Source organism: Hippocampus guttulatus, chromosome 1, assembly GCF_054856545.1.
Source record: "Hippocampus guttulatus isolate MCC_2025c chromosome 1, RoL_Hgut_1.0, whole genome shotgun sequence".
In the NCBI taxonomy this organism is placed as follows: domain Eukaryota; kingdom Metazoa; phylum Chordata; class Actinopteri; order Syngnathiformes; family Syngnathidae; genus Hippocampus; species Hippocampus guttulatus.
Window position 1 is genome coordinate 18,265,046 of NC_141261.1, and position 13,783 is coordinate 18,278,828.

At 40.4% G+C, this 13,783-nt stretch overlaps 1 protein-coding gene across 6 annotated transcripts in view; it reads right to left on the minus strand.

Moving 5' to 3' along the window:
• The window catches only part of camkvl (CaM kinase-like vesicle-associated, like), a 36,195-nt gene that overhangs the window by 11,748 nt on the left and 10,664 nt on the right, over positions 1-13,783 (minus strand). The window contains exon 2 of one of the 6 annotated variants that reach the window (XM_086116060.1): positions 6,618-6,681. The exons of 3 other annotated variants lie outside the window; for them this stretch is intronic. Coding sequence is in view for 1 of the 3 variants with exons in the window: in XM_086116016.1 (XP_085972142.1) it covers positions 187-222 (36 nt within the window). In the remaining 2 variants the exon portion in view is untranslated. Of the gene's footprint in view, positions 1-186; positions 3,990-6,617; positions 6,682-13,783 lie in introns of those variants that run through there. 2 more of the 6 variants (XM_086116044.1, XM_086116016.1) reach the window with 2 other exon arrangements.

A 13,783-nucleotide genomic window follows, 5' to 3' on the forward strand; every position in this document is an offset into this window, starting at 1 on the left:
TATTGCTTCGGGTCACTGTCCATCTGCACTGTGAGGCGCCGGCCAATGAGTTGTGAAGCATCTGTCTGAATATGAGCAGAAAATATTGCCCAAAACACTTTAGAATTTATCCTGCTGCTTTTGTCAACAGTCACATGGCCGATAAAAACAAAGGAACCAGTTCCTTTGGCAGCCATACATGCCCACCTGGCCGTGGCTCATCGAAGCAGCCAATTGTCCCATAACTTTTGGTCTCTTTAAAAGCAGGAAGCACAAATACAGGCTGTTGTAATGCCTTCCTTATTCATCCGATTTTGACGTAAATCCCCTCAAATTAAAGATGAAGGTCTGCAGTTGAAGCACCCCTTGTTCCTGTCGTTTCAAATCTGTCATTCAGAGCCCAAAAAAATAACAATTGTGTCAATGTTCCTATTTGTGGATTTGGCTACTTTGTTACTGTACTTACAGTATATACTCTTGACTTTTCAGATAAGTGGATCGTTGTTGAGGAATGGGAGCTGTCAATTTGCTCTTGGTCCTCCTTGGACACAGGTTCTTTTATCTCTCTATAAGGTGGAAGAAGATCCAACACCGCGTCGTCTTTTCTTCAGTTTATCACAACGCAACACGAATCGATTTGGGCTCCTGCGAGTCTCAGATTTCATCAGGAAGCCCCGACAAAATACAGTCACATGTATATATAGGCATAATATGTTAATTATGTTAATTAGGGGCGGGCAGTCCTTCCCCTTATGTAAAAATCAGAAACAAAGAAAGGTCAATGCAGTTCGATCTTGGCATTTTGACAAAGTACAGACCACATCTGCTGTGCACAAATCTCGAAATAAGAGTTCCTCCTCAAGGGAACTTGACAGCCTTCAGGAACTTTACCGAGGTGGGGGACGCAAAAGAAGACACTTGGGGGCTGTTAATCACTCAAGGGGAAATAGGACCCCAACTTCACCCTACATTCTTTGTTTTAAGTAGCGGATGTTCAGGACAGAGACCGGTACCAATAGTTCTCATAGCAAGTTGAAATTCCTCAACAGTGTTCTACTACTACTTCTAGCGGAATAATTCCTTAACAATCGTTCAAACCATTTTATCAGAATCTGTCTGAAAATGAATCCATAAAACTGACCAAGTAAAAGCGATGGGATCACTTTCGAGAGAGCATTGATGAACTGAGGTTATTAAGTCAACTAATAAGGCTGCAAGGACTTCAGAAGTGGGGTTTTGAAGATTAGCTGACAGAGGAAGACAAGAACAGATAACAAATAGAGAACAGTTAGAACAGAAAACAATGCAAATCCTCAGCGGTAATGACATTTTGAGAGTGCTAATTTAGGATTATGGAACAAATATCAGTGCAATGATGTAAATCTCAACCCGTTCTGTCTGGATGTACCAATCAGCATTGCAGATGATCAGGCGAGAGGTGCTTCAGGATAGGCGGGACTTGTGGGAATTGTGTACGGTAATCCCGCTGCTGGCCCTAATCTCTAATCCGTATCTCTAATCCAGAGCACCGGGTTACACTATGGGCGTGTGTGCGTCCGCATGTGCATCCGTGAAATTGTCGGTTTGAGCGAAGTACAAAGTTCGCCGCAGATATGTCACATGTGCTGATCAGAGTTTGATTTGGATGATGAATGTTTGCGTCTGCATGCGTGTACCGTGGTAATTCAGTGCAGGCAGAGGGGAAATGAGCGATAGATTGAAAAAGGCAGAGCCTTGCGAGAAGATTATTTATATATATTTGCAAGTGCTACAATAGTTTCCAGGGTGGTGAAAGTCAGGCTTGATGTGAATACCGTTCAATGAACAAACAAAAGTGTCCTGATTGAAATATGGCCATGCCTGTTTTGCACCAAGGAAAATTTGTGTGTAGAGCACAATTCAACCATTCAAAGTGCTCTAAAACTACATCATATTACAAGAAGGCAAATCAAATCATTCCATCAACAAAGTTGCAAATGAAATGCACTTTTTATTCTATTGTCCCATGCATCATGAAAAATGGCAGACTGTCCTGATTTGTTAATGCCAGGTGAAGAAGGACTCCAATTTTTGTTTACACACAAACTGCTTCATCTTGCACAGTTTGTTTTGAAAGCCTTTCACTGATTTATGAGGACACGAAACTTGACTGAAGTTGCTGTTTGATAAGGAGTGTTTGTTCGATAAATTCAGCTCCGGCCTTCCTGTGTGGGGTTTGCATGTTCTCCTGGTGCCTGCGTGGGTTTTCTCCGGGTTCTCCGGTTTCCTCCCACATTCCAAAAACATGCATGGCAGGCTGATTGAACACTCTAAATTGTCCCTAGGTGTGAGTGTGAGTGCGGTGGTTGTTTGTCTCTGTGTGCCCGACGATAGGCTTTTAAAAAAAAATTTAACCAATGTACGTCACGGTTTCTGAATAAATTTCAAGCTCACGCATAAAAGATCTAGGCTTAAAAAAAAAAAGGGTTTGAACAATCCAAAAATACAAAAAATATATAAATACTGTACATAAAAATAATAATAAAAAATACTAGGGCTCCAGTGGTTAGCGCATTGACCTCACAGTGCAGAGATACTGTGCTCAATTCCAGCTCCGGCCTGCCTGTGTGGAGTTTGCATGTTCTCGGCTGGGATAGGCTCCAGCACCCCCTGCAACCCTTGTGAGGATAAGCGGATCGGAAAATGGATGGATGGATGGAAAAAAAATACTGAGCGATGTCTACCCTGTAGGGATGAATGTGATATTATAATTTAAAACTATACACTGCATATTCATGGATATTCGCAAATCAGCGTACAATTGACACTCACTAAAATGCATTTAAAAAAAACAAACTGTTTTGCGAACCCTCAAAATTCTCTGAAAAACACAATTGAACCTCCACTCAGCATTTTCCACAAAAAGTGGCCTTCACAACAAAAATGAAAAAAAGAAGAAGAAAGAAACAGATTAAAATAAAACCCAACCATTGATGAGGCACTCACAAGTCTCTAAATATGCGTCCATGAAAAGCACAATTGGAGGAGGAGGAGGAGTCACTTTGCATACACATATGTGATTACTGTTAATAACTCGCGCTGTCATGTTAGAGAACATTTTGTCTGGCTCTCACGCCTCAAGTGGACCCACATCATCATATCTAGCAGCATGTAACATTTAACACATCAACTCGGACTTTGGAACAAATGCAATGATTAGCTGAGATATTGAACACGGCGTCAATGCCTGCCACTGTCGGTGCAACCTAAAATGACTTTATTCATTTTTTTCAAAATGTTCTTTATTCTCAATGCTTCTTTATTTATGGGCCAATTTCCAAGAAGATGTGATGGTTAGCTTCTTGAATAACTCTTTTTCAATTCCAATGCGAAGCTATATCATTTGGGTTTCTTGTGAGGTGAACAGGAGTTATTTTTTCTCTCTCAAGTTAAAATGTAACGACACCGTATAGAACCACTTATATACTGAGTCAGTACAAACCTTGAAGTGGAGGCCGAGTAGGAGGCAAAAAAGGAGGAAGGGAGATGAGAACAGAGTGGTGAGAAAGATGAAAGATGAGCAAAGAGGTGTGAAAGGATAGGGCTCTGTGACTGGGGTGAACAAATAGAAAATAGTGCAGCGGTGCAAAACACAAAACTGCAGCGGCAGATTTGAGCCTTACGTCTTCACGCCTTCACAACTGCGTGTGAATGTTTACAACAGTGAAAGTGATTTTGTGCGCATGGGGGTGACCATGTGTGTCTCTTTTGCGGGGATGTCCTCAATGTATCTGATCTGTAAAAAAATAAATAAATAAAAACTTAAAACGTCGGCTTATGAGGTTCCACGGTACATTTCGGAGATGAAAGGAAAGCAACATTGCAATGTGTGTTTTAGCATTTGTGCCACGCAAGGTTCTCTGGCACAGGTTCAAATAGGTTGCTGTGAAACATTTGAACAAATGAAACCAATTACATGAAAAACACTTCAATCTTTGTTTGAAATGAGGATGCTCGAACCATGAATGCTTTAAAAATGCTTTATGATATGAGGGATAAGAAATGTCAAGCTTGCACATCTCACATGTTTACTTTAAAGTAAAGCTTTGGGAATTGCTGGGAAATATAAAGCCGTTCAATAAAATGTCCTCCGAGTTTCATGCTGCTGAAAAAGGAATTAAATGAAAAAGCAGCGACAGTTCACTAGCACAGTGGTAATTTTTACATCTGGAGATAGGACACCAAAAGTCGGGTGTGAATGCAGAGCTCTTTGAGACATCACACTTTCATTTCAAACTGCTCGCACTGTTGTCATCATGCTTGTTCACAAGTGCAGAGCCGAGGGTGCAGCGAGGCTCCAATATGAATAGAACGAAACATCTTTTCATCAGCTTAGAAGGTGACAGTCAAGGATATTCTGAGCACGAAATTCAATGTGCTGGCACTCAGGTTCAATCCCACAGCGGTGCATCAATCTGTCAAAGGCCAGCAATACAATTTGCTGCTCATCGCTAAATAATGTGCCACCGTTGCGGATGCTATAATAAACCTAATCGTGGATGTAAATTACACAGAATGTTTTGTCAATCTTCTGACATCCAGTGCGAGAGCTTTCAACGAGAATAATGCTCTGTTCGCAGAAACACTGTCAGAGGGGTTTTCAGTCAATATTGCAACATTTTGCAGCGGTGGACAATTCAGCACGGTATCATACTGACAGGTGTTTCTAACATTTGAATAAGATGTATTCGAGTAATATCATATTATCAGAATGATGCCGTGTAGTTCATAGTACAAACACAAGAAGTCTTTTTTGAAGTTCAACAATAACAGCAGCAGCAATGTCGAGAGGTTTTGGTGAAAAAGGAAGTAATTGTCCACTTCTATGTTATTGTCCAAACAAAATCTACATAAACTTTTACACCAAAACCTACTTTGGTCTTCAAGATTCAAGATTCAAGATTAACACATAATATGTGTATTGGGAGCTTCCTGTTGAAAAATATCCCTCTTGGTACATTTTAGAAATGGTCAATGCAGTGAATAGCATTGCATAGTGGCGTTATCTAAAACTGGGTGACATTATGGCGCCAGCACATGTCACTGTCAAGACTTTGTTTTCTATGCCTTTGGGCCATCACACTTTGAGGAAAACTGCATGAGACACATGCTTTCCTAACTACGGCATTTCTGTGCACATGCTCTCATGCCGGACCTCAATTTGACAAAAACAAATAAATAAACAACTGCTACAAAGCCACGTTGCTTTCTTCTGGTAAAGTTCATTCGTTCACATATACGCACGAGTCACAATGTTGGCAAGTCATTCATCATTGGGATTGATTTTAATTCTGAGTCGAGTGGTATGCATGTGTCCCTTTGAGATATTTGTGTTTATTAAAAATTCAACAATTGTCTGGGGGAATGGTCCCAAGGCAGCAGAGTGTGTGTGGTTGACCTTAGGTTACTTCTGCCTCTGTGAACAAGAACTTAGATCTCAAGTGAGCATGATGCACCTGTTACACACCCACACACACAGAATTGCACTTGCACACAAATACACAGTCCTATAAATCCCCAGTGCAACTGTTATGTGACAGCAACATACATTGACATGCCATGTCATGTCAATTTAATCTTCCAAGGGCCTTCAGAATCAGTAGTGCTGGCTGACGTAAACTATATAAGCAATGCGGCTATTTCCAGTGGCAGGTCGTCGAGTTTTTCTACAATTCCCCATAGAGACATTGCACAAACAAACAGTATGTAGACATCAATATTGTAGATGTCTATGCATAGAAAATCAACATTTATATACAGTATGTCAGTATGACATTAAATAAATAACAGAGACCAAACTGCCAGTTGGTTGAGGCATCGGGGAATGAGGGCACTGGAAATTCAAGCCCACCTTGGTCCTATCACTTGCATTACACAGGAGCTGCCGCGCATGTACAATTCATAAAAAAAAGTTAACCGGCAAAAAAAAAATATCTCTGTGCCCCAGACTGAAGAGGCGTCATTTCAATCAACAAAGATAACAACTTTAATCAACATTAATTATGTACTATTTATCCTGCTCATAAAAAAATAAGTATTCTTATATTTCATACCATTTTCATTTTATTATGTATAGATATATATTTTTTGTCCTCAAGGGAAGTAAGATAATGATAACTATTTGTGGTAGGGTGCAGCCCTTTTGACCTCACTGGGACAGTGCAGTGGCCCTTGATGACATTGGCGTTTTCCCATCCTTAGTTGACCACATCTGTAGTAATCTGCACACATCAATGCATTTGATAAACAGCGTCTCTGCTGAGTATAATGTATTTTATACTCATATTGCATGTTTTCATCAAGTTACCAGGTCATATTAAGTTTGAAGTGCTCCAAAATGTCTAAGTAAAATTTGTGTTCTGTTATATTGTGCTTATAGATGAGGTCAGGTAAATCACGACCGCAGGCCCAGGTATCAAATGAACTTGCTGCCTCTCAAAGATACACCTTTGCTTGCAGGAGTTGGTGGAAGACCCAGGCACAGAGAGACAAGGCAGGAATGCAGGATGAACTCAAATGATTTATTCCAAAAAAAGGCAAAAAGTACCAAAACATGTCGAATTAAAACTGACACAGAGTGAAAGAAAGCAGGGACCTACCGCAACACCTCTCGACACGACACGGGTGGCTGGAAGGAGCTGATTGGCTGACAGAAGGAGCTGGCTTGATGAGAACGTGTCAAAAAAACAAAACGAACATATGGGCAAACCATAAACAAGGGGCACAGTAAAACATGAAACAAAACTGAATCAAATCCAGACGGTCAACCAAAAATCTGATCATGGTGGTACATTATCTTTCAGTCTGCCCACTTCATTGAGTAAAACTAGACAAATAACATCTTCAGTCAATGCAATGAAGCCCAAATAAAAATTGTACTTCAAACTATTTTGATGTAATGGCCACAGGTAGTTAAAAAGAAACAAACATGAGGCTATGGGGGCCCTTGGAAAATTTTCTACCTCCTTCTACGGGGTCCCTTGCCAAAAAAGTGCGCGAAGATGAATCAAACATGTTTCATAATTTTACTTTGCTGACCCCCCTCTACTAGCAAAAATAAATACATCAATAAAAAAAAAAAATATCCATGACCGATTTGGGGTGTTGCCTCCTGTTTGTGAAACATTGCTTTAACCAGACAGATGCATCACTGTGCAATTTCCTCTCCACTTTTCTCCTCTCAAATGTACTCAGCAAGGCACATTTACGTTTTAGCGGGCCTGGAGGCGTTAACACGGCATTTGCACCCACACACAGAATACAACGGACGACAGAAGAACATCAGTAGGTACAACATTTGTGGCTGACAGATTCTCCACAAATGGAAATGACAACGGTGAAATGTGGTCGTCATCGCAGCGCTTTACGACTGCTGGTCCTGTTGGACTTGCCTCGCTGTGTACAATGCTGTACAATTAAATAAACATATTTGAGAGAGCCCTCTGCTCAGATTTGTGATGATCGTCACAAATTGATGATTCTTTCTCTTTTCTCTCACATAAATCAGTACGTAAGGCAATTTCTGCACGCTCGATCTTTTTTGATTGATACTTGAGATCGCTAGTGATTTTCCTGACCAGGCACGTACTGTAACAAGCGTTGAAAACAACCTTCTTTGTAAGTCTCTCTTGCACCTAGATTTTGAGATTCATCAGTCGGAGTATTATTAGATTCACAACCCCTTGTAAGAATTGCAATGGGTGTAATTAGGAAACAACACAATCAATATGCGAGATGCATCTGAAAGCCCACCACATATTTTGCCATTAATATCACTTTGGCCTGCGAAACATTAAACAGGAATTGGTCTCCTGATTACTCCCAAGCTTATTGCCCCAGTTGACAAGCGTCCGTTGGATATTGAGCCGAGTGTGCGTCCGCCTCAGGTCGCTTGCTAGCTTTATTACAATGTTGTGAAGTGAAAGTGTGGAGCGAGAGCAAGCGTTGCTAGGGCAAAAGAGAATTCCCCCAGAGAAATGCTGAGGCAAGCAAAGGGGTAATCTGGAAATAAAGTATATTGGGTACACCACAACTCACACATTATGAGGTACACATCAACATGTAACAGTGAACATGCGTGTGGTGTGTGTGTGTGTGTGTGTTGGGCAATCAGTTCAACTGCTTTTATTTCTTTCTCTGTTTTTCCAATGGGGTGCTTCTCCAGCTTACATTAAACACTAATTCCCACACTGCTCATAGCGCCACTCTCATCTCAGCTCTTTATTATGTGTGTTTGTGTATAGTGCTGCTCTTTGCCTCTTTAAAGAAATACCATCCAGTGTGTCTACACACACACAGACACACACACACGCTTACGGGTTTTTTTTTTTTTTTTTGCGAATGGCTCAAGCACATTTTTCGAAAGTCTTGTTTATTTGTGAAAAGCTCTTCAAACAAACAAAAAAAGCTTTGAAGTGGCAAAACGTCATAATTCTAATGCAAAAGCAAATAAGTCTTGCTTAACGTTTGAAACCGTCGTAAATATGGTAGCTTTGCATCAAATAATTAACAATTTTTTTTTGTCAGCACACAGCGCCAACTACACACTGATGGGAAGAATGAAAAACACAACTGGCTTTTGTGTTCTCTCGGCACAAGGTTGGCAATGTCAGGGAGAAAGTAATACTTTTGTCATAGTTCTGTAAGCACACAGGAATCCAAATTTCAAGGATTTTAATTGAGGGTATGTACTGTACTTACTGTAAACATCAAAACAAACAAAAAACGGTGTTTTTCCAATCAACACACACACACCACAAAAAAACGAATTTCATTGCGAGATAGAGAGGAAAAAAAAGTGCAGTCAACAATACCTCCGGGGTCAAGGCTGTCAAATTCACTTTTGTCATATTTATGATACCCTTGGAGGGCTGTTCTGAGTGTGAACCCATATAAATGTATGATCGCACTATATTATCTCATACACACAACAAATTCACGATGAAATTTATTTTCATCATAAACCAGTAAGTAGCTGTCCGTTGAACCATTTTTCAAGGTATTTTAAAAGGAGATTGCTAACACAAATACTTTGAATATCTTTTGTCTCAGTCTTGTTAAAAGTAAACATAATCTAGAAGAAATATGAAGCCGACCCACATCATTTGCCTTCGCGGGCCATGTAAAACACTTTGGCGGGCCGGATCTGACCCCTGGGCCTTGAGTTTGCCACCCGTGCTCTGGGTCATTCCATGGTCTGCTATTGTAACTCTGATGGCATCAGTAATTCTCTGTCTTACTCACCTTCATCGTATCCCTCTTACGTCTTCACCTCCACGTCTCCCCATCTCGTTCTCACTCTTCTCACTCTATTTGCTCCCTCCGTTGCACTTCACACCGGCAGTTTACCGGTGGCTTATGTCTACTCATCGGGCTGATTGCAAAATTAACTAAAAAACCTAAAGAAGTTTTCTCTTGTGACAGTGTGGCCAGATCGAGAAATCACGGTCAAACAACATGTATACAACGTGTAAATCTATTGACAAATTATGGATGCATGGTTTTTAATTTTATTTTTTATACACTATTCTATTGGAATACATCCTCCACTTTTCTAGCTCTCCATGCTAAACTTCAAACTCCTCATTAGGTGAGTCAGCCTGTGCAGGACTTGCACGCTAAGTGTGTCCTTGGGGAGAAGAGTGCCTTTCTCTACCTGAACAAACATAAATAAATGCAAGGCTGAACATGCCAGTCAAGAGTTGATGTCAGAGCGTATAATATTTAGGAGTCTGTGTGAAAATTAATTTGAAAAGCCAAGATCAGAGGAACATGCGTTGAGCGGGCTCCTTCCTCGGAAAACAGATTTATGTACGTGCATAATAATTTGGTTGTCTGCACTCCTTCTCTGCTTTACTTTGTTCACATGTTGAATACATTATAAAAGTGATTCATGTAGGTAGAACATTCTGCAGATGCCATTTCTGATTTCTGTGGTGTCCGTAGTCTACTACCGAATCCAAACCAATCGTGTATGGAAAAAATTCTGAAGAAAGTAAACGCATACACACAAGTGCCGCTGCTCAGCTCAACAGAGTCATCATAATAAATTGCCACTCATTAGTCACTATTTTAAGGTTCTGGTATGAAATAAATATACAAAGTCCTTCAGTTCCATGTCTTTTGCAAAGCCGTTTGCATGTCACAACACAAATGAAGCTATTATGGAGATCTGATCACAATCGTGAAAGTCATCATGCCATAATGAGATATTCTTGAAATGTATTCACTGGTGTCTATTTCGTCTACAGAGAGCAAATACAAAAACACGACTCAAACGCCTGTTTTACTAAGATGCAATCATGCTGTTATTACATTGAGCTCTCTGTTGCATTTACACGTGATTCAAAAAGCTGATTCTAAAACATATATTTCACGCTTCACTCACGCATGCAGCTGCCGAAAAATGAATCTATCAATGCAAAGTTTGTGATGCAGAAACAAGGCAGTCACAGCCATGTTGCCCATGAAAAATATAAAACCACTGAATAAAACTGTCTACGCTGACACACGCACGTCTTGCAAAGAATGAGAGCTTGCGATCGCGGTTAAAAATTCAGGGGATGCACTGAAATGAAGGAATGTGGAAAGTGCAGCGTTCTCGCCATTATTGTGCACAGACGCACAAAGGCTCTGCGGCATCGGATAGGCTTCACTGTTGACAGATTTGCCTGCAAGAATTCTACTGTATGCGTTTGAGAATAGAGAGCCTACATATAGACACATACACACAAAGCTTTTAAGGAAACAAAACACTAGTGGCTATGCTTACATGGGCAGCAATCTTGCACAAATTGCTCGATGAGGTAATACCTGGAATCATAGACTGCCATTCAAACAGCCTACGGCGATGCTAAGTATGTGGAGTATTCTGATCGTAATTATTATTATTATTATTAAAACTGTACAGTGCTTAACACATTGATAAGACCAGCACCCAATTAGAAGTTAATACACTTAAATCAACAGTGATTGCCAAAATCCTCTCTATATTTCTGCGCTGAACTATTTAACCAGTGAAACCCCCTCTTTCGCCTTGTTTTCGATTGAATGATTTGCATGGAGAACTGCAAGGTTTCACGCAAGTACGGCAGGATAACTCATGATTGGAACACAATGATCCGACAAAGACTGATAGAACCCAGGGAACCATATACAAGCAATGTGACGAGACCACAAGAAACACCTGGACAAGACACAAAGTGTTGATTGAGCCGAGTTGATTGGTTAAACACAAGGGACCCGGATGATGAGAACGCGTGGAGACAAAAAAGGAACATGAGGAAAAAACCCCAAATGTAATCTAAACAAAAACAAAATCATAACATGACTCCTCTGATCAGCACTTTGACTTCGTAGCATGACCACAGAAAAATTAACCCTTTAATATCATTCTAACCCCCCCCCCCCCACCCAAAAAAACCCTGTTGACTATTTTATCTTGTTTGTTCAATATTAACATTAATTTAGCATTTTTTTGTGCTTGACTAAAAATAAGATGACCTCAGAATATTAGCTTGAGTAGCACCTATTGCAATACAATAGAACCAAAAATGTGATCATCATTTCCAGTATATTTATTGGCATATCGCAGTACACCATATCACAATGAGAGCAAACCTTGGTTTAGTTAAATGTAACTAATGTTTCAATACTTACATTTATATCATAATCTTTCCTTCTGCAGTAATTATTGTGCTCAGCGATTACACGCAGCTATTTATGTGCAAAATATTATTAAATGCCTGGCAAAGGGTTTCAAATGCCCTTTGTAGTAAGGCGGTATCAGTGAGTTTGTAAGTGTAAGAGCACACAGCTGCACTCGGGCTTTTTACATTGTGTGACTGAGGCAGTTGTTTTCAGTCCCATCTGCACAAGCGATATCAAGCATAATGTAGAAACCACCTTCGGCTCCTCACAGTGTGTTATGTACAATTCTGCTGTGCACCCACTCCTTTGACTGCACGGGTGATGCCGCTCAAGTCTTCAGAAGTAAATTAGGACATCTGGTCTCGTGGGAAAGTTAGAGTGAGGAAAGTGAAGCATGGGAAGGTTAAGTGAAGACAAAAAAATACATGGAAAAAAAAATCATTAAGGAAGTGAAAGAAGCTGTAAGGAAGACAAAAACAAGGGAATAACATAAACACTGTACACGGACGCGCACAGGTCACAGGAAATACTCGTCTTTATCCTGACTCCCAACTCTGTTTCACCTCAATGAACTCTCCTCTGTCTCAACTGTGAATATTTTGTAATAGTATGTAAACGCACATCCATCTGATGTCCAATAGAGTCAATTACACAATTTCAATGCTGCTTTTTACCGAGCCAATGAGTGTAGTGCTCAGGATATGAACACACCCCTCGGTTACCTGGAAGTAGAAATGCATTTCAATAGTACACAGAGTAATCCGAGTGTATGCTCGGAGTCTGTTATTCCTTAAGACTCATTCACACAACATGCGACAAATAGACTTACATGTTAAGGAGGGACACAGTGCGTGTCACCATGAGGGAATTAGCCTGCAGGCACCAAGCTGGGCTCCTGAGTAGCATTTTGTTGAGTAGTACATTATGAAATATTAACTGCGAATGTCATGCAATGGAACCTCACTTCAAATGTCTCCACCTGCATTGTATTACAAATATTTTTTGACGTGAACATGTTCTCACAATCAGAGGAAGAGGATGACTGGCTCATACAAGAACAGTACTCACGGAATAACGGCCAATAGCTCTTACTTCTTCTGACTTCTTGAATATTTGAGAGGAGATTTCACATGGAGGCAATAATTATGATTTGTGAAAAGAAGAGGACTCATATTTCTGCAATGGAACAAACTGTGGGTGCGGAATGACGCCGATAAAATAGAGCCTGCACCCCATATAAATGATTCATAGGGATGAGAAATGCCTTTTGAGTCTTCATTGATGTGTGTGCCCGTTTACCTTTATTGAACGCGATGTTAAGAGAGTGCATTTCTTGGAAGTCTTTGCGGTCTTGATCATGATCAATGTGATTTTGGATTAAATATACGCTCATTGGCCACAACATTTTGACAATTGACACTGTCATCTTTGGAGATTGTTATCAACTGGGATGCAGAGTGGTACCAGCTCTTGGCACATTTGGTACAGAGGTGCACAGGGAGTGAACAAAAAATACTTTTATTGCTCATCAGAGTCCAAAATAAGTTTTATTGCAAAACTCCGGGGCATGTGCATCAGTACACATGCCGCACATCTTGGTAAAGTAGTAAAAAAATAAGCCCTCCAGCTAGCAAAAATGAGTAAAACAAAAAAAAAACAAATAACAAGAGTCTTTGGAGAGCTTCGTAGGAAAAGTGGGAAAAAAGGTCAAATGATAAGAGAAAAGAGGAGCCTAAAGCTAAAAAAAAAAAAGAAAAATGCATTCAGGACACAATATCAGCAATCCTGCTTCAAGTAGGGGTTTCTCACTTCAGCATCAAATTCTCATGCATCAAGACCTTTCTGCGGAATATAGGTGGCGACCAGCTGGCATTGACACCAACAAAACTGTCAAAAAGCACTGAAAAATCAGCTTTACTTCGATTTCCAATATCCTGTCTTTGTGGAATTTCAGCAATGGCCAAAACAAAAAGACAGTGAAGAGTGGACGTACGAGACTCGTTTTGCACGCTACATTCAGCGCAATGGTCAGTTTCTATGTATTTCTACGTTGGTCTGTGGGAATACTGCTGGTGAGAAACTGGCCCGTGGCGCAAGGTATGTCAGCGGGGGTGAA